Source organism: Sciurus vulgaris (genome assembly GCF_902686455.1).
Source record: "Sciurus vulgaris genome assembly, chromosome: 13".
NCBI lineage: Eukaryota > Metazoa > Chordata > Mammalia > Rodentia > Sciuridae > Sciurus > Sciurus vulgaris.
The window spans coordinates 25,703,862-25,718,264 of record NC_136474.1 but is presented as its reverse complement, the minus strand read 5'-3'; the positions used below and the strand labels follow the sequence as shown (position 1 = coordinate 25,718,264).

The following is a 14,403-nucleotide window of genomic DNA, read 5'->3' as shown; positions in this document are numbered from 1 at the left end:
TGGACGTGAATGTTTAATATCATTAAGCACCTCGTAGGGTAAAGGTGATGTTCTTCATAGAGAAATTATAAATAATGAAAAATAGCGCTTAGAAAAAGAAGTGCCGGCCCCTGGGCAGGCAGCCAGGGGGTTCTTTGGTTGAGCAGAGGGCAAGATCCTCTAGGCCTGGGTCTGTCAGAGCCCCCTGAGGTCATCTGCCAGGAAGGCCAGCAGGTAGCGGCTGACATGCCTATCGATGATGACAGGTGAGAAGCCAAGGATACGCCGGGCCCCTGGCAGCACTTTGGGGTCTGGAAGACAAACGGGGAGGAAAGGTTTAAGAACCAGCCATGAAGGGGAACTCTGTCCTGCCTGGCTGGGTCGCATGGCAGCTGGGGCAGGCTGTCACTCCCTCACGGTCTTGGTGTTTGAGTTGAAAGACAAGAATCTAGGTAGACCCTGAAGCCCATGGCTCCTCAAGTGACCCATAGGCCCTTCCTGAGGTGACAAACTTAGGCATCACAGAAAAGGGGAGGTGGGACCATCTGCACTGCACTGCAGCTGCTGGGTCTCAGTGGCCTCCTGCTGCCAGGCCTGTGACACTATGGACAGGAAGCCTGGAGGCTCTGGGGAGGTGGCCTGCTAAGGGCCCCATGACTCAAGCTCACAGGTGTGCCATGCTTTCCAGCTGCCCGCTCCTTCCAAGGCTCCTCATTCTCTGATGCTGGGGGGGAAGCAGGGGCGACCAGGGCCGGGCATGGGGGTGCCACACAGGTAGTCCTGAAACTGTCCCACTGTATAGGTGGGGAAACTGGGGCAGGGAGAGGCCAAGGAGCTTCTGCTGTGGGCAGGGCTCAGGGCCCTCTCTTGGTGACCCTGGTCAGTGGCTGAGCACAGGCAGTCCTGGAATGGAGCCCTACTCTCCTGGGGTCTCTTGAGGGCCTACCTGCACCCACCTGGAGGACAGCAGTAGAGGAGGAGGGCCAGTCCAGCGGCCAAGCCGAGGCCCGCCAGGAAGCTCATGGGTCCTGGGGAGAAACAAGTGTGAACAGGCCCCCACGCCAAGCCAGAGCAGCTCAGGGGGCCTGTCCACAAAAAGAAAGCCAGGAGTAGAGCCCGACTTGGGATGGAGTAGCCCCTGGGATAGAGGCAGAGCCCTGAGGGTGGGGAGGAGAGAGAAAGAAAGGGGGAGGGAGGTGGCGGGGACGTTACCCCGGTCACTCAGCTCGTGGCTCCTGTCGCCCCAGTCGAACTCTGTGCAATCTGAGTTTTCTGGAAACAGAATCACAGGGCATGCTTAGTCACAGGCTGAGCCCGAGAGCGAGGTGGTCACCCCATGGGAAATGCACGGCCATGCCACCTCCTGAAGCCACTGGGCCCTCCCATGGCTAAACACTGCTGCGTGGTTCTGGCCAGGCCAAAACCTAGCAAATCAGCCTCCTCAGGGAACCCTGCAGTTCTTTGGTTCAGTTACTGTGACATCATCGTTCTTGGCCACCGACACCAATGCAGCATGAATATCCACCATCCAGCCAGCTGCTGGCATCATGGTGACTGTCTCACCAGGGGCAGCTGGGCTGGGGCTTCTCCCCAGACCTCACTGTGGTCCTTTCCAGGAAGCCTGTCTGCTGAACAGGCCCTGGGAGCATCTAGGAGCCCAGAAGGTCCTTCATCATCATCAGCAGCATGGCTGGGCCCCAACTACACTCTGGAAGACCCCTGAAGCACTTGTGGCTCGGGTGAGAGGGCCTGCTTGCTCTGCCCTCAAGTGTCCATAGCGTACCCTGTGAGGCCTGGGCAGGCCTCCTGGGATCAGAGGCACAGGCCTGAGTGGAGCCACGTCATCCCTCTGGTTGGGGGCAGCAGCCCCTCCTCCCCGAGGCCCAAGCACAGATGCCTCAGAATGGAGCCACCATTCAGCCTTGTTGTACCCTCCCTGGTCCCAGAAGCTCAGAGGAGCCCAGACCCTTGGGACCTGCACACCCCCCATGGCCTGGGGGTGCACCATCCATGGGATAGAACTCTCTGAATCAAAATGCACGAGCCTCTAACTGGCTGTCCATGCCCGATGATACCCTGCAGAAACCCCCACATGCGCAGGCTGGCTGGGCAGAAGGCGACACGACCTCAGTGTCTGCCAAGAATCAGATAACTCCAAGCAGGGATGGCCTGGGAGCACCACGCGGCCACAGGACAGGGCTGCCGTTCAGTGCAGACAGAGAGACCCCGCAGTGAGTGAGATTGGGGAGGGAAGGAGGGGCGGATGTGTGGGATGCTGGCCTCTGAAAACTGGCATGAGAAGAAGGGACAGGCAGAGAGAAGCGGGAGAGACAGACAGGTGAGAGGCAGAGGCAGAGAGGGAGAGGTGGAGACAAAAGTACACACAGAGACAGAGACTGGGAGACGGGAGAGACAGAAAGAGAGACAGGCCCACAGAGATCCGTGTTGCGGTGACACTCTCCCCCGGAGTGGGCAAGGAAGTAGATGCCCAGGCCTGGGCCACCACAGACTCAGACGGGCACCAATGACGCGCATGCCATCCACAGCTGGCAGGGGAGCCTCCCTGGCCCTGCCTGGAGCGTTTGCATCGGGGAGGGGACTTACGCAGTGTGTGGCGGCTGGGCAGGCAGCTGTGCAGGGACTGGGCATGGATGTACAGGGCTCTGTAGAACTCCTGGCAGTCCCGCTCACCGCTCCGCTGCAGGTGGCTCAGGAGGTCACAGAGTCGTAGGCGCAGGGACACCTTGGGGTTCCGAAACTGGGGGAAGAAGAAAAAGCAGGCTGGAAAGGGCAACAGTGGGTCAGGGCAGGGTGCTGGGTTCAGAGTCCCCAGCAGCAGTGTCCCCAAGTATCAGAACTCCCACAGAGGGCAGTGCCTGCAAGCCCCACAGCCTCTTAGCCACGTCAGGTGGTCCTGACAATAGCACCGCCAGGAGCATTGCTGCTAATCCTTACTGCTTGGGTGGGGGCAGGCGGGAAGCAGACTGGGAGAAGTCACAAAGAAAGCACGGGCAGGGGACATCATCCTACGTAATGGGACTTCATGTGGCTTCCTGTGTGCCTGCAGTGAGTTGCTTCAACCCCTCTAAGTCTTGGTTTCTTTATTTGTAGAAAGGGAATAAACCCACTTGGTAGGATCATTCCAGGGTATTGATGAAGTCATGGCATAAGTGATAACTTCTAGTAATATGCAGTCTAGAAGAACATGCATCAAGTATTTACACCGAGTTGGGGAGTAAACGGGCTCTTCTGATGTGCTTAATGGGTGGACGGAGGGTTTGGCACTGGTCTGTGGACAGGGACCAGGAGGCTGTGGCCTGGTGCTTCCCCCTGGTGGCAATGCATAGCGTGACAAGAACAGATAGCAGGTGCGTCTGGTGTGGAGTGGTTGGTTCCCTTTCCACTGTAAAAACACCGAAAAGCCTTCAAAAGTTTAAAGATGAGCATGTATTAGACGTCTATCTACCATGAGAGGAATTCAAGTTCATCACTTTAAATCACTTGGTGACTTTCATAATAGCGGCAGCATGTGAGGCTGTAGCAGAAGTTGGCTCTAGTTCAGTCCCAGCTGATCCTGCCTGTCCCAGGAGAGGCTCCAGAAGAGGCCCAAACCTCAGGGCAGCCCCGCAAGTGGCACTGTGACCCCCACACCCAGTGACACAACTGCAGCTCCGGGATAGGAAGGGACTCATTCAGGGTCACCCAGTGGGGAGACCATGGGCAGGACCTGAACTGCAAAGGCCTTGTGGGTCTCTGGCACCAGCTGCCCAGTCCTCCAGTTCTGTGAGCGGTGCCAGGGACAGATGGCTCAGGGCAGGAGCAGGAGCTTGGTTCAGGGCATGCCCAAGTCTCTCATCCAGTGTCCCTGAAACCCGGGGCACCCGTTAGGGTCCCTTAGCCCCAGGGAAGTTGGGCAGCATTAGACCTCCTGGGACAGAGCTCAGGAACTGCGTCTCAAATGTCTCAAAGCAGAGCCAGTGTGGCACCGACAGCTCTGAGAAAGCCAGGGTGTGACCTCACCTCCTGTGATGGATGACCCTGGCATGTGACAGCTTCTTGGGCCTCAGCAGCCTCCTCTATAAAAGGCGATGACTGGCTGCTTGCAGGGACCCTCCTGGAGCAGGGCACCCAGGAACTATTTAGCCAACTCAGGTGAGCCAGTCCACCCCACAGCCTGTCAGTACCCAGGGCTTCATGCCCACGTCACAGATGGGGACGCCAAGGTCCCAGTGGGACCAACCTCCCTCAGCACTCTGAACAGAGCAGCGTAAGCTTGGCCATGAGGCAGGCCAGCCACTGTCGGTCCACCTCTGAGGGGCTGGGCCTTCCAGCCTTGTACACGTGAGCAGCAAACGAAGAGGAAACGGAAGCAAGTCATCACCTCAATCCTTTGGAAGATACGTGAGGAGCTTCCAGGTGGCACCGGGATGAGGCCAAGCAGGAACTTTCCATCCCTCCCTCCTCAGCCCCATCCATTCTCCCCTCCCGATCTCCTGATGTCACTGGCTATCGTATGTTGCCATGTGTCACCTCCTATAACCCCTCCACAAATCTGGAAAGGGCAGCATATATGAGGGCATGTGAAGAGACAGGCAGAGGGTTGCTGTTCTGGGCCCTTTTAGGTCACTTCAAATGTTTCGGGCTTGGGCAGCTCCAGCGCCCAGGCCCAGGGTGTCACTGTGAGCTATCCGGAGGCATCTGGTGTGCCGTCCCCTGGAAAGATGACCACAGTGCCGGCTCCTCCCAGTCTGGGAAGGAAGGGGAACCGAGAGGCATCCTGGGCACCCCCACCCTCACCTCCTCAGCACCTTTTCGGCCTCCTTATTGGTGAGGATCTGTGGGTAGTAGCGATTCAGCTGAAGGATAATCCTGTCCACCTGCTGCTCACTCAGGCGCCCTTGGACTGTCAGGAAAGGTGTGTCCTGCACCAGGCGGTCACAGTAGGTCTGATCTGGAACAGACGCAGGTAGCACAGGGCCTGAGCCAGTGCAGCCCCATGGGAACCAAAGGCAGCACCCTTCGTCCTGGCCGTGGGAGGCCCCACCCCACTGGGAAGGCGACCTCTAGGGGCACACCTGCAGGCTCACAGATCCCGCAAGTTGCACAGCGGGCATCGATGCAGGGAGAGCTGACCCCGCCTGCCAACGCGCCTTGCCAGAAGACGGAAGGAGGCAAGGACCAGGGACCTAAAGGGGCTGCATTCTCTGCCCCTTTTCTATGCCCGACAGCTTATCACAGGCAATAAACTCAGAGAGGAGAAGGGGCCACTTCCCATGGGGCCTAGTCAGGGTCGGGAGGCTGCAGGCAGCTCAGAGAAGGCCCAGGGCTCCCCGCCATGCAGATGCAGGACACAGGCCTGTGCCGGTGTCGCTAAGGCACAAAGCATGGCTGGAAGGCCTCGAGAAGCTCCACCAATGGCAAACCAGCAAGCCCTGCGCTTTGTCTCTGCTCTTTCTGAATCTTTTTAGAATCATCACCATTGTACCGTCTCCTCCATCTGACCGAACTATGTTAAGAGCCATATGTGAATACAGCCTAGTGAATCACACCTTTATGTACATCCACAAGGTACTAATTTTTTAAAAACTATAAATAAAAGAAAGATCAGTAGAGTAGAGGAAAAGGATCAGGGGAGGGAGGAGAGGAAAAGAGGAGGTACTGGGGACTGAATTAGAGCAAATTATATTCCACGCTTGTATAATTATGTCGAAATAAGCCCTAATATTAAATATAACTAAAATGAACTCATAAAAAAAGAATGCTTCATAGAAGGACAGGTCTTTAAAGCTGAGGGGTGGTATGGAGGTGGGCAGGCACAGGGAGCACAGGATTCCGGCAGGGACTATGGCCACTTGTCCCACTGACCCAAGTATACAGGCTGGGGACAGGCACGGAACTTTATAGAAACACACGCACACACACAACTGAGGTTAGGTTGGTATCAATTCGAATTAGACTGTTATAACTTGAGGATATTACATGTAATCTTCAAGTTTGTGTATATCTAGAATGTACACAAAAGGAAGTAAAACGAGGCTGGGACTGTAGTTCAGTGGCAGAGTGCTTGCCTAGCATGTGTGAGGCACTGGGTTCGATCCTCAGCAGCACATAAAAATAAACAAATAAGGCCAGAGTGGTGGCGCATGCCTGTAATCCCAGATGCGCGGGAGGTTGCAGCAGGAGAATTACGAGTTCAAAGCCAGCCTCAACAACATAGTGAGGCCCTAAGCAACTCAGTGACACCCTGTCTCTAAATAAAATATAAAATAGGGCTGGGGATGTGGCTTAGTGGTCAAGTGCTCCTGAGTTCAATCCCCAGTATCCCTCCCCACCTAAAAAAAATAAGATAAAATAAAGGCATTCTGTCCATCTACAACTACAAAAAAAAATTTTAAGGAAATTAGGGACTCAAAAATGTGTTACTACCAAAAATGAACTAAACACAAAAGCAATAATAGAGGAAACAAGGGTCCATAAAGCTACAAGACATACAGAAAATAAGGAGCAAAATGGCAGAAATAGGTCATTCCTTATCAGCAATTACTGTAAATGTAAATAGGTTAATCTATCTAATCAAAAGGCACAAATTAAGCTGGGCACAGTGGAACATGCCTGTAATCCCAGCTGCTCAGGAGAAGAATTGCAAGTTTGAAGCCACCCTCTGCAATTTATCGTGATCCTATCTCAAAACAAAAAGGGATTGGGGATGTAGCTCAGTGGTAGAGCACCCCTGGGTTCAATCTCCAATAACTAAAACACACACACACACACACACACACACACAGGTACTGAGTAGACACTGTCTACTGAGAAGATGAAGAACTGGTCAATAAGCACATAAAAAATGCTCAACATTACTAACCATTAGGAAATGCAAATCAAAACCACATTGAAATAGCTCTTCATAATACTCATCAGGATAGCTATACAGTAAAAGAATCAGTGATGGGGAAGATGTGAAGAAGTTCAAAGTCCACTGCACCGGTGGAAATGTAAAATGGTGAGCCCCCGTGTAAAACAGCACTACAGTTCCTCAAAAACAGAGAAATTCTAGAGAAAAATGGGGGTCACAGAGAGCAGATCAGGCCCTGATTTAGGGGGAGATTACCTGAGAAGGAGTACAAAGGACCAGAGTGACAAATGTGCTGTCTTGATTCTGTCCAGGCTGATAGTTACACGGGTGTTGACATTTGTCAAAACTTATCAAACTGTCCACTAAAAACAAGTCCATTTACTCATAAGATCATACTTCTGTAAGGCTGACCTTTCCTAAAATAGGGTTTTCCTGTTGGAAAAGTGGGCCCCTTCTCTGGTCTCATCCTTGGGGCACAGACTCAATAGGCTGTTTCCCTCACATCTCTGTTTAGCAGCTGCTTCCTCCTGGCTGGTGTTTCTTCCACCTTCCCATTTCTCCCATCCCCAAAGATAGCTGTGCCGAGGTGGGGACAGCCTGTCAGCACGCCTGCCCTGGGCCAGGAACTCTGCAATGTCCTCCAGGGGCTCACAGTGTTGAGGGTGGGGGCTGCATTCACCATGTAACCCGTAACCCCACAAACACATCTTACCCCAGACACCGGCTCTGCAGGGAACTCTGGGGAAGGGAGCTGCTCTATTTCACAGCCATTGCCTCTGCCAGGTCCACACTTTGGCACATTAGCCATGCCATCATTTGCCTGAGCCATCACCATGGCCACACCAAAAGCAGTTGGGGACTAGAAATGCTGGCTGAGCCCAACATACTGCATGGAAGATGACTACCAGCAGCCTGGTCACAGTAAGGCAGCTAAGCACAGGGTTGCCCAGTGACCAACCAGTCATGTGGCCGGGCACACTGAACAGCGTGGTCTCCTCTCCCACTGCAGAGTGAAGATGAACTGGTTGCACGGAGCAATCCCACTTGCTGGGTGTCCTGTGGGCACTACGCCTACCTATACCCTCCATCCTCCCCCAGCTCTGCACAACCTCCACCCTTGTTCTCAAAGAAACTGAGGCACAGAAAGAAGATCAGATATCTGTTCAAGACTGCAGTCAGCTAGGAAGTGACAGTTCCAAGGTCAGGACCCACGTACAGTTGCACTGGTGCCACCTCTTGACATCCAGATGTTCTGCCTCTCTCATGAACATGCAAATCAACAGTGTAACTGGCTCTAAGGGGCTGCTCCCTGCCAGACAGAAGCAAGACCAAGGCTGCCTATCCAGTGCTGTCTCCCCAGTGTGTGTGATGCCATGGACACAAAGCAAGAACCGCATGCACTCACTAAGGAGTTCTGGAATGAATGGGTACTGGTCCAAGTCCCAAGGGTGAGATCTGTTGGTGGACAGTGGCCAACATCCTCTAGCAGCCTCCTCCTACCCTGAAAGCAGCTACCCTAGCAGGATTTCTGCTGCCCACAAGCCATGAGTCACAGAAGCCCTGAGTCACCTGGCACGGGCAGCACAGCCCAGGAGCTGAGCTTGGCTACATGGCTCCAGGCTGGGCTTCCTGTGGTTCTTGTGAGCTGTGCATACAAACCACACACATGCAGCCGCTGGGAAGCATGAAACACAAGCTGGGACCCCCACCTCAGGGCCAGGCCCTGGTAAACAAGGCCAAGACTGTTTTCATAGGATAAAGGAAAATGGATTGCTCTGTGAAAAACCCACACACAACTTTCCACGGCCCACCCAGGCCATCCCCTTCCTGCTCAGCTGATGTCAGACAAATGGATGTCACTCTTGTCACCCCGGTCTGAATTCTTTCTCCTCAGCCCAGATCAAAGCCCTCAGCCTAGCATATGGGGCCCTGGGGCAGTTCTTGCTAAGGTCCCAACAGGTCCCAGACGTCCTTCGGCTTGGGTGGAGAGCCTACAACTGTGCCAGGACAGAGAACAACTAGTTAACTGGTACCCAGCTCATTGTCCTCCTCCCACAAGGTCTTCCTGAGTTCCTTTGGTTCCACCCTACTAGGGTCCAGACCCTTGGGCATCAATCTTCTTCCCAAGTCTCTTCCAGAAGCTCTTCTTGTCCCACCACTCAGCATACAACAAGGTAGATAACTTCAGTGGAACACCTGCCCCGGGCAGACACTGTCCTCAGTGTTCTGCAGACATCAGTTCATACATGCTTGCTGTCATGTGACAAATGTCTAGAGGTCTAACAAGGAGAAGGTAGGAAGAAAGGGTGCACTCTTTCCACTGTCAGAGTCCAGAGGACCCCTGCCTGGCTGTGGTCTCCCAGTTGGAGGGTTCCTTCATCAAGAAGACTTCCCTGGCCCCCAGGCCCCTTTGGAGTGGGCTAACTAACCCAGCCCCTATCATAGCTCCCTAAAGGTCAACACGGCTGTAGGCTGTGTGCCTCAGGCATTCTGATGGACTTGCTAAAGGAGCTGGGGCACTGAGCATGCTGGGACCAGGGCTCTCATTCTGCCTCTGTCACTTTGTTTCCTCATTCATATGCAGACATGATATTCCACAGGTCTCCATACAGTCACTCTGGCCAGAAAGTGCCCAATGCAGGACCCAGTACATAGCAGGTACCCAGAAATGGCAGCCACAAATAAGAAGGGTGTGTAGCAATGACAAAGGGGAGCAGGTGGCAGCTGGGGTCTCTTCTGGCCTGGTGTCTTGGAAGTCACTAGGTTCCAGTTCATGAGTCTGTATATTTGTGCAGGACTTGGGCCCCAGACTCCAATGAGTGCAGAGGACAGAAGTGGAGACTTTTGGAACCACACTGATCCAGGGTCACCTCATGTTGCAGAAGAGTGAGACCCTTAGGAACAGAGGTGTGGCATCTGGGAGCCTCCACTTCCCCAACTGTTCTGCCATGGGGTCCCTCACTGGCCCATCACGCTGGTGAATTCTCACATGGTCAAGTTCACAGAGCAGATGAGCAAGAAGGTGGGTGGTCCTCCGACCAGAAAGGCCATGGCGAATGGGGGAGGCTGGCTGGGGCCACTAAGTCTGGAGCACAAATGTCTCCAGGAGAGTCCAGCTGCTGTCTCCTATTTCCCTAGGCCTGTCTAGGGCAAGGGGGTGCGGCCGAACCGAGGGAGCAGGAAGTGCTAGAGTTCCAAAGGTATCACACACTGCCCAGGAACGCAACGCCCATCCTGCCCCTTCCTCCGGGTGGCTGCGGGGATGTGCGTTATCTCCGTGCCAAATCACTGCAGCCCTGCAGGGAGTACCACTTCCTATTTTCAGACTCAGTCCCATCCCGGGACGCCTCTCCAACCCACAGATGCAGCGGCAGAGCCCGGACCGTGGCCGTGCACCTGCGCCCGAGCTCACCTGTGATGTCTGCCTCCTCGGTCCGGCACCGGCGCCCGACCTCCGCGCCTGAAGACCCCCGGCACCCACCGCCCCGCCGCGCAGAGCCCAGGAGAACCCCCAACGCGCGCGGCTGCACCCGAGTCGCCGCCAACAGCTGGAGACCAAGGTCACTCGGCTCCTGCCGCTGGTCTGGCCCTGCGCCCACCTGTCATGGCGGACGGCACTGCTGTCCGCCCCTCTGTCCGCCGCCCGGCCCACGGGCTCCGGTGACCGCCGCCCGCAGGTCGGGCCCTAAACCCCGCCCCTTTCCGCTAGACCCCGCCCGAATGCGACGGCGACGTCGCCGCCAGCTCCAAACCCCGCCCTTCGCCGAGCCCCGCCTCCTCGCCGGCCTGGGTAACGACGCCGCGCAGAGCTCTTAGCCCCGCCCCTTCCCGCTAGGCCACGCCCAGGGAGCGTCGGCGGCGCTCTGGCTGGATTCTAAGCCACGCCCCTCGCTGGAAGCCCGCCCCTCGCGGTCCTGGGCTGCGTCGCCGCGGGCCGCTGAGCCCCACCCTTCGCCGAACCCCGCCTCCGAGGGCGCAGCCCAGGCGCCGGAGTCCCGCTACCGTAGCGTCCTTATGAAGCTGCGAGGAACCCCGAATCTCGCCCCGCGCTGGCTCCTCTCTAAGTCTAATCCCGCCCCCAGCAAGCTGCTCCAAAAACCCAGGAGCTCCTCCAGGTGCAAGCCTCTGAGTCCTTGGCCTCAACCCCACGGATCCTGCCTGTTTGCGGCTGAGATCCAGGAGGCCTAGGTGCTGCCTTTCTCCTTCTGCCGTGCAGCTCCGCCCCTGACCACTGCACCTACCTTCGAGATGAGTAAACTGAGACTCAGAGAAGACATAATTTACTCAAGGTCATGCAGGAAGTCAGGCCAGGAGCAGAAGGTCAGTGGGCATCCAGTAGCCCCCACAGGTCAGCCTAAGTAAGTAGGGCTTGAACAGTGACGTTCCTCGAGGCCAGGGGAGAATTGAGACTCAACAGTGTGTCTTGGGTGGGGTAGTTTCCTATTGGGGCATCCATCTGTAAAAGAAAACACGGCCCTGGCATTGTGGCCCTAACCCGGAAAGTCATTAACCTGCCTGAACCTTAATTTCTCCACCTATAAAATGGGTGACTTCAGACAAATCTCTCCACTTCCCTGCCCACTACCCCCTCTGTCATTGGCCTGGCCTTTCCAGCTCTGATGCCCACCACAGGAATCCCTAGCCCCATATGATGCAAATGTGCCCTGTCCCAGCTATGAAATGATACTTGTTGTGTGGGGGTGAACAGGACCCTCATAGCCATCAACAGTGGACAGGTGTTTGATTTTACTTGTCTCCTTCCCTGCCTTGTGCCAGCTGTACCCCCAAGAGTTCACCAATTTGATGTGTTGAAGGCTGACCAGGAATGGGGACCCAAGTTCAGAGTTCACTTCTGGGACAGCACAGGGGTCCCTGTGGTCCAGGTGGCCTGCAGCACTGTGCCTCAGTTCTCCCCTGTGCTCCAACCTCTCTTCATAAAGGAGGCTTGTACAGTGATCCTGAGATACGGTTGCAGTTATCACCAGGAAACCCCAAACTCTTGGGCACAGTTGTGGTGGTCAGTATACACACCCCTCACCAAAAACTGGTGATGAGCCTGGCTCAGGTTCCCCGCAAGATTGGGCAGTTTCAGAGCAGGTCAGAGGCATCCTCAGGGCCAGAAGAACAGCATGTGCAGGCCCTGCCCCAGGGCAGGTGTGTGCCTGGCCTGTGCCACTCCTGGACAAACCTGGGAGACCTCCCGCCCAGACCCCAGACCCTGGGCACCACCCTAGAATGCCGCCTAACCCCAGTTTTTCCATATGTACCACACTATGTTGTGGCATCTAGCACTGACCCCTCTGCATTCATTTTACCCCTGAGGAGTAATGTCAAAGTCATAAGTGCCAGGACTGGGTAGGGACAGTGGAGCTCCAGGTACCGCCCACTTTCAGGGAACACTGGCCCCTTCTAGGAAGGCCAGCATTCCACCTTCACAGCTGCTCCTGCACACCCAGGACTACTCGGCCACACGGGGATGGTGTAACTAAGGCTTAGAGGTCCCTTGCCCCAGGTCTGGCAGCCAGGATGGGGTCTTCCAAGTGCAGGCTGCTGCTCTCCAGAAATCCAGACTTCATATAGAATTTGGGCTAAGGACCCCACCCCACTTCACAGGGACTGTACACCTTGTACCACTCAGGATGTGACCTCCAGGCCTGTGGGGGCATTAGGCCTCAGATGGAGTAGGAAAACTTCAGACATGCAAGGGGGCTCCTTGCTCTGATGCCCACCCCAAGGGCTGCAAGTGGGGACAGGCACCCCGAGGTCTGAGAATGGACCCTGGGCACTCTCCCCAACTTGCCAAGTTGGGGGTGGAGGTTAGAGTAATGCTGGCATCCTCCCTTTTGTTGACTCCTGCTGGCTGCAGCTATTTGGGCCCCAGTGGAAAGTGAGCTTCTGCAGATCGAGGGGGTTGAGGTCCTGGACCCTCACTGGGTTCTCGGGCACTATGGGTCTCACATGGTGGGAGAACCCAGATCACCCTGTGCAGAATTCTATACCATTTGAGATTGCCCTTCACCTCCTGGAGAGTCACCGAGAACCCTGTCCTTGGACATTATCAGAAAAATCAGAGCTGGCCAGTAGTCACAATCTGTAAAACAGACTTTATTCAATAGTATGCAATAGAGAAAAAGAGACCTCGGTATAGAATGGGGTTCATTCTGGTCACCATAGCACATGCCTGTAATCCCAGTGGCTCAGGAGGCTGAGGCAGGAATATTTAAAGTTAGAGGCCAGCCTCAGTAACTTAGACCCTGTTTCAAAATAAAAATATAAAATAAAAAAGACTGGAAGCTCAATGGTAGAGTGCCCCTGGGTTCAGTCCCCAGCAACCTGTGCACATGTGTGTACACACACACACACACACCCCCCACAACTGGACTCAACATTGAATACAGCAAGGACAACTGGGGATTTATAACCAAGGAGCAGCGGCAGGGCTGGGGCTGGACAGTGGGTGGAAAATTACTAAAAGGAGAGGTCAAGAGTAAGGGGCATTCTGGTTAAGCCAACTATTAGAGTTTGCATGTCCCCACCCAAACCCGAGTTGAAAGTTAATCTTCATTGTGAGGTATGTAGAGGCAGGACTAGGTGGGATTGTTAAGGTTAGGGCTCTGCTCTCTGAATGGATGCATCCATCATAGCACTAGGTGGGATTGTTAAGGTTAGGGCTCTGCTCTCTGAATGGATGCATCCATCGTAGCTCAGTGGATTAATGGATATTGAGGGAGTGGTTATAAAAACAAGCCTGCTCTGTGTGACCACGCTATGCCCTCCACCATGCCATGACCCAGCCATGACCCAGATGCTGAGCAGGTGCCGACACCATGCTCCAGAACTAAACACAACTGTATTCTTTGAATACCAGTGTATGGTATTCAGTTATAGCAACAGGAAATGGGCGAATTGACCTAACCGGATTCTTGCTGAGGGCAGGCCAGGGCAATCAGAGATCACCTGGGCATGGTGGTGGATGATGGACCCGATCAGTTAACAGGGGGGATCAGATATGGAGGGCGCTGGGCTCTTGCTAAGCTGTCTTCACAGCTTTCTTTGCTTAACCTGGATTTAACAAGGAAGTGCACAGATGGGCCTCGGAGAAGGTGAAGGAGCTCAACTCAAGTTTGGTCAGGCAAAGAACTGTCAGGGTCACAAATGCCCTGTCCCTGACACCTCTGCCCCATTTTGTCATCTTGACAGGCTTTATCTGATCAGAAAGTAAGCATGATCTTCAAGTTGCATAGGTAAACTTGTTCCTCTGTGGGTTCCTTGTGCTGGACCAGCCCCCTCCTTACTCCAGGCTCTGCTCACCTGCCCCTTTCAGCGGATCCCCTGTGGACCCTCCCTCCCTAGTGCCTCCCATATCCGGCCCACTCCCACCTCTGACCACCACCCCATTTCTTCCCTGGAAGTTGGCAACCACCTCCTCACTGGCTCCCTGCCTTGTCCTATCCCCGTAGCCTGTCCCCACAGCCAGTCTGCACACAGGAGCCACAGGGGTTGTGACCCCCAGTTGGACCGTGTTCCTGGGGATCACAATCTTCCTGCTTTTCCAGCCGCCACCTCTACCA

General features: G+C 54.9%; 1 protein-coding gene across 2 annotated transcripts; it reads right to left on the bottom strand.

Moving 5' to 3' along the window:
• On the bottom strand, positions 1-10,556 carry CARD19 (caspase recruitment domain family member 19). 2 transcript variants are annotated; one of them, XM_079108957.1, is made up of 6 exons: positions 10,432-10,556; positions 4,788-4,930; positions 2,584-2,737; positions 1,192-1,251; positions 936-1,007; positions 1-290 (listed from the first exon to the last, which is right to left on the bottom strand). In XM_079108957.1, the coding sequence occupies exons 1-6, from the start codon at positions 10,436-10,438 to the stop codon at positions 175-177; spliced, it is 552 nt and encodes a 183-aa protein (XP_078965083.1). In that variant the 5' UTR covers positions 10,439-10,556; the 3' UTR covers positions 1-174. The 2 variants fall into 2 exon arrangements, with proteins under 2 accessions (XP_078965083.1, XP_078965084.1); XM_079108958.1 differs by lacking the exon at positions 1,192-1,251.
• Between the last annotated feature and the right edge of the window lie 3,847 nt (positions 10,557-14,403).

Excerpts from the sequence above, each read along its gene's own strand:
- CARD19 (XM_079108957.1), bottom strand. Across the intron at positions 2,738-4,787 it reads CCAATAAGGAGGCCGAAAAG|TTTCGGAACCCCAAGGTGTC; the intron begins GTGCTGAGGAGG and ends TTCTTCCCCCAG. Across the intron at positions 291-935 it reads CCTCTACTGCTGTCCTCCAG|ACCCCAAAGTGCTGCCAGGG; the intron begins GTGGGTGCAGGT and ends TTTGTCTTCCAG.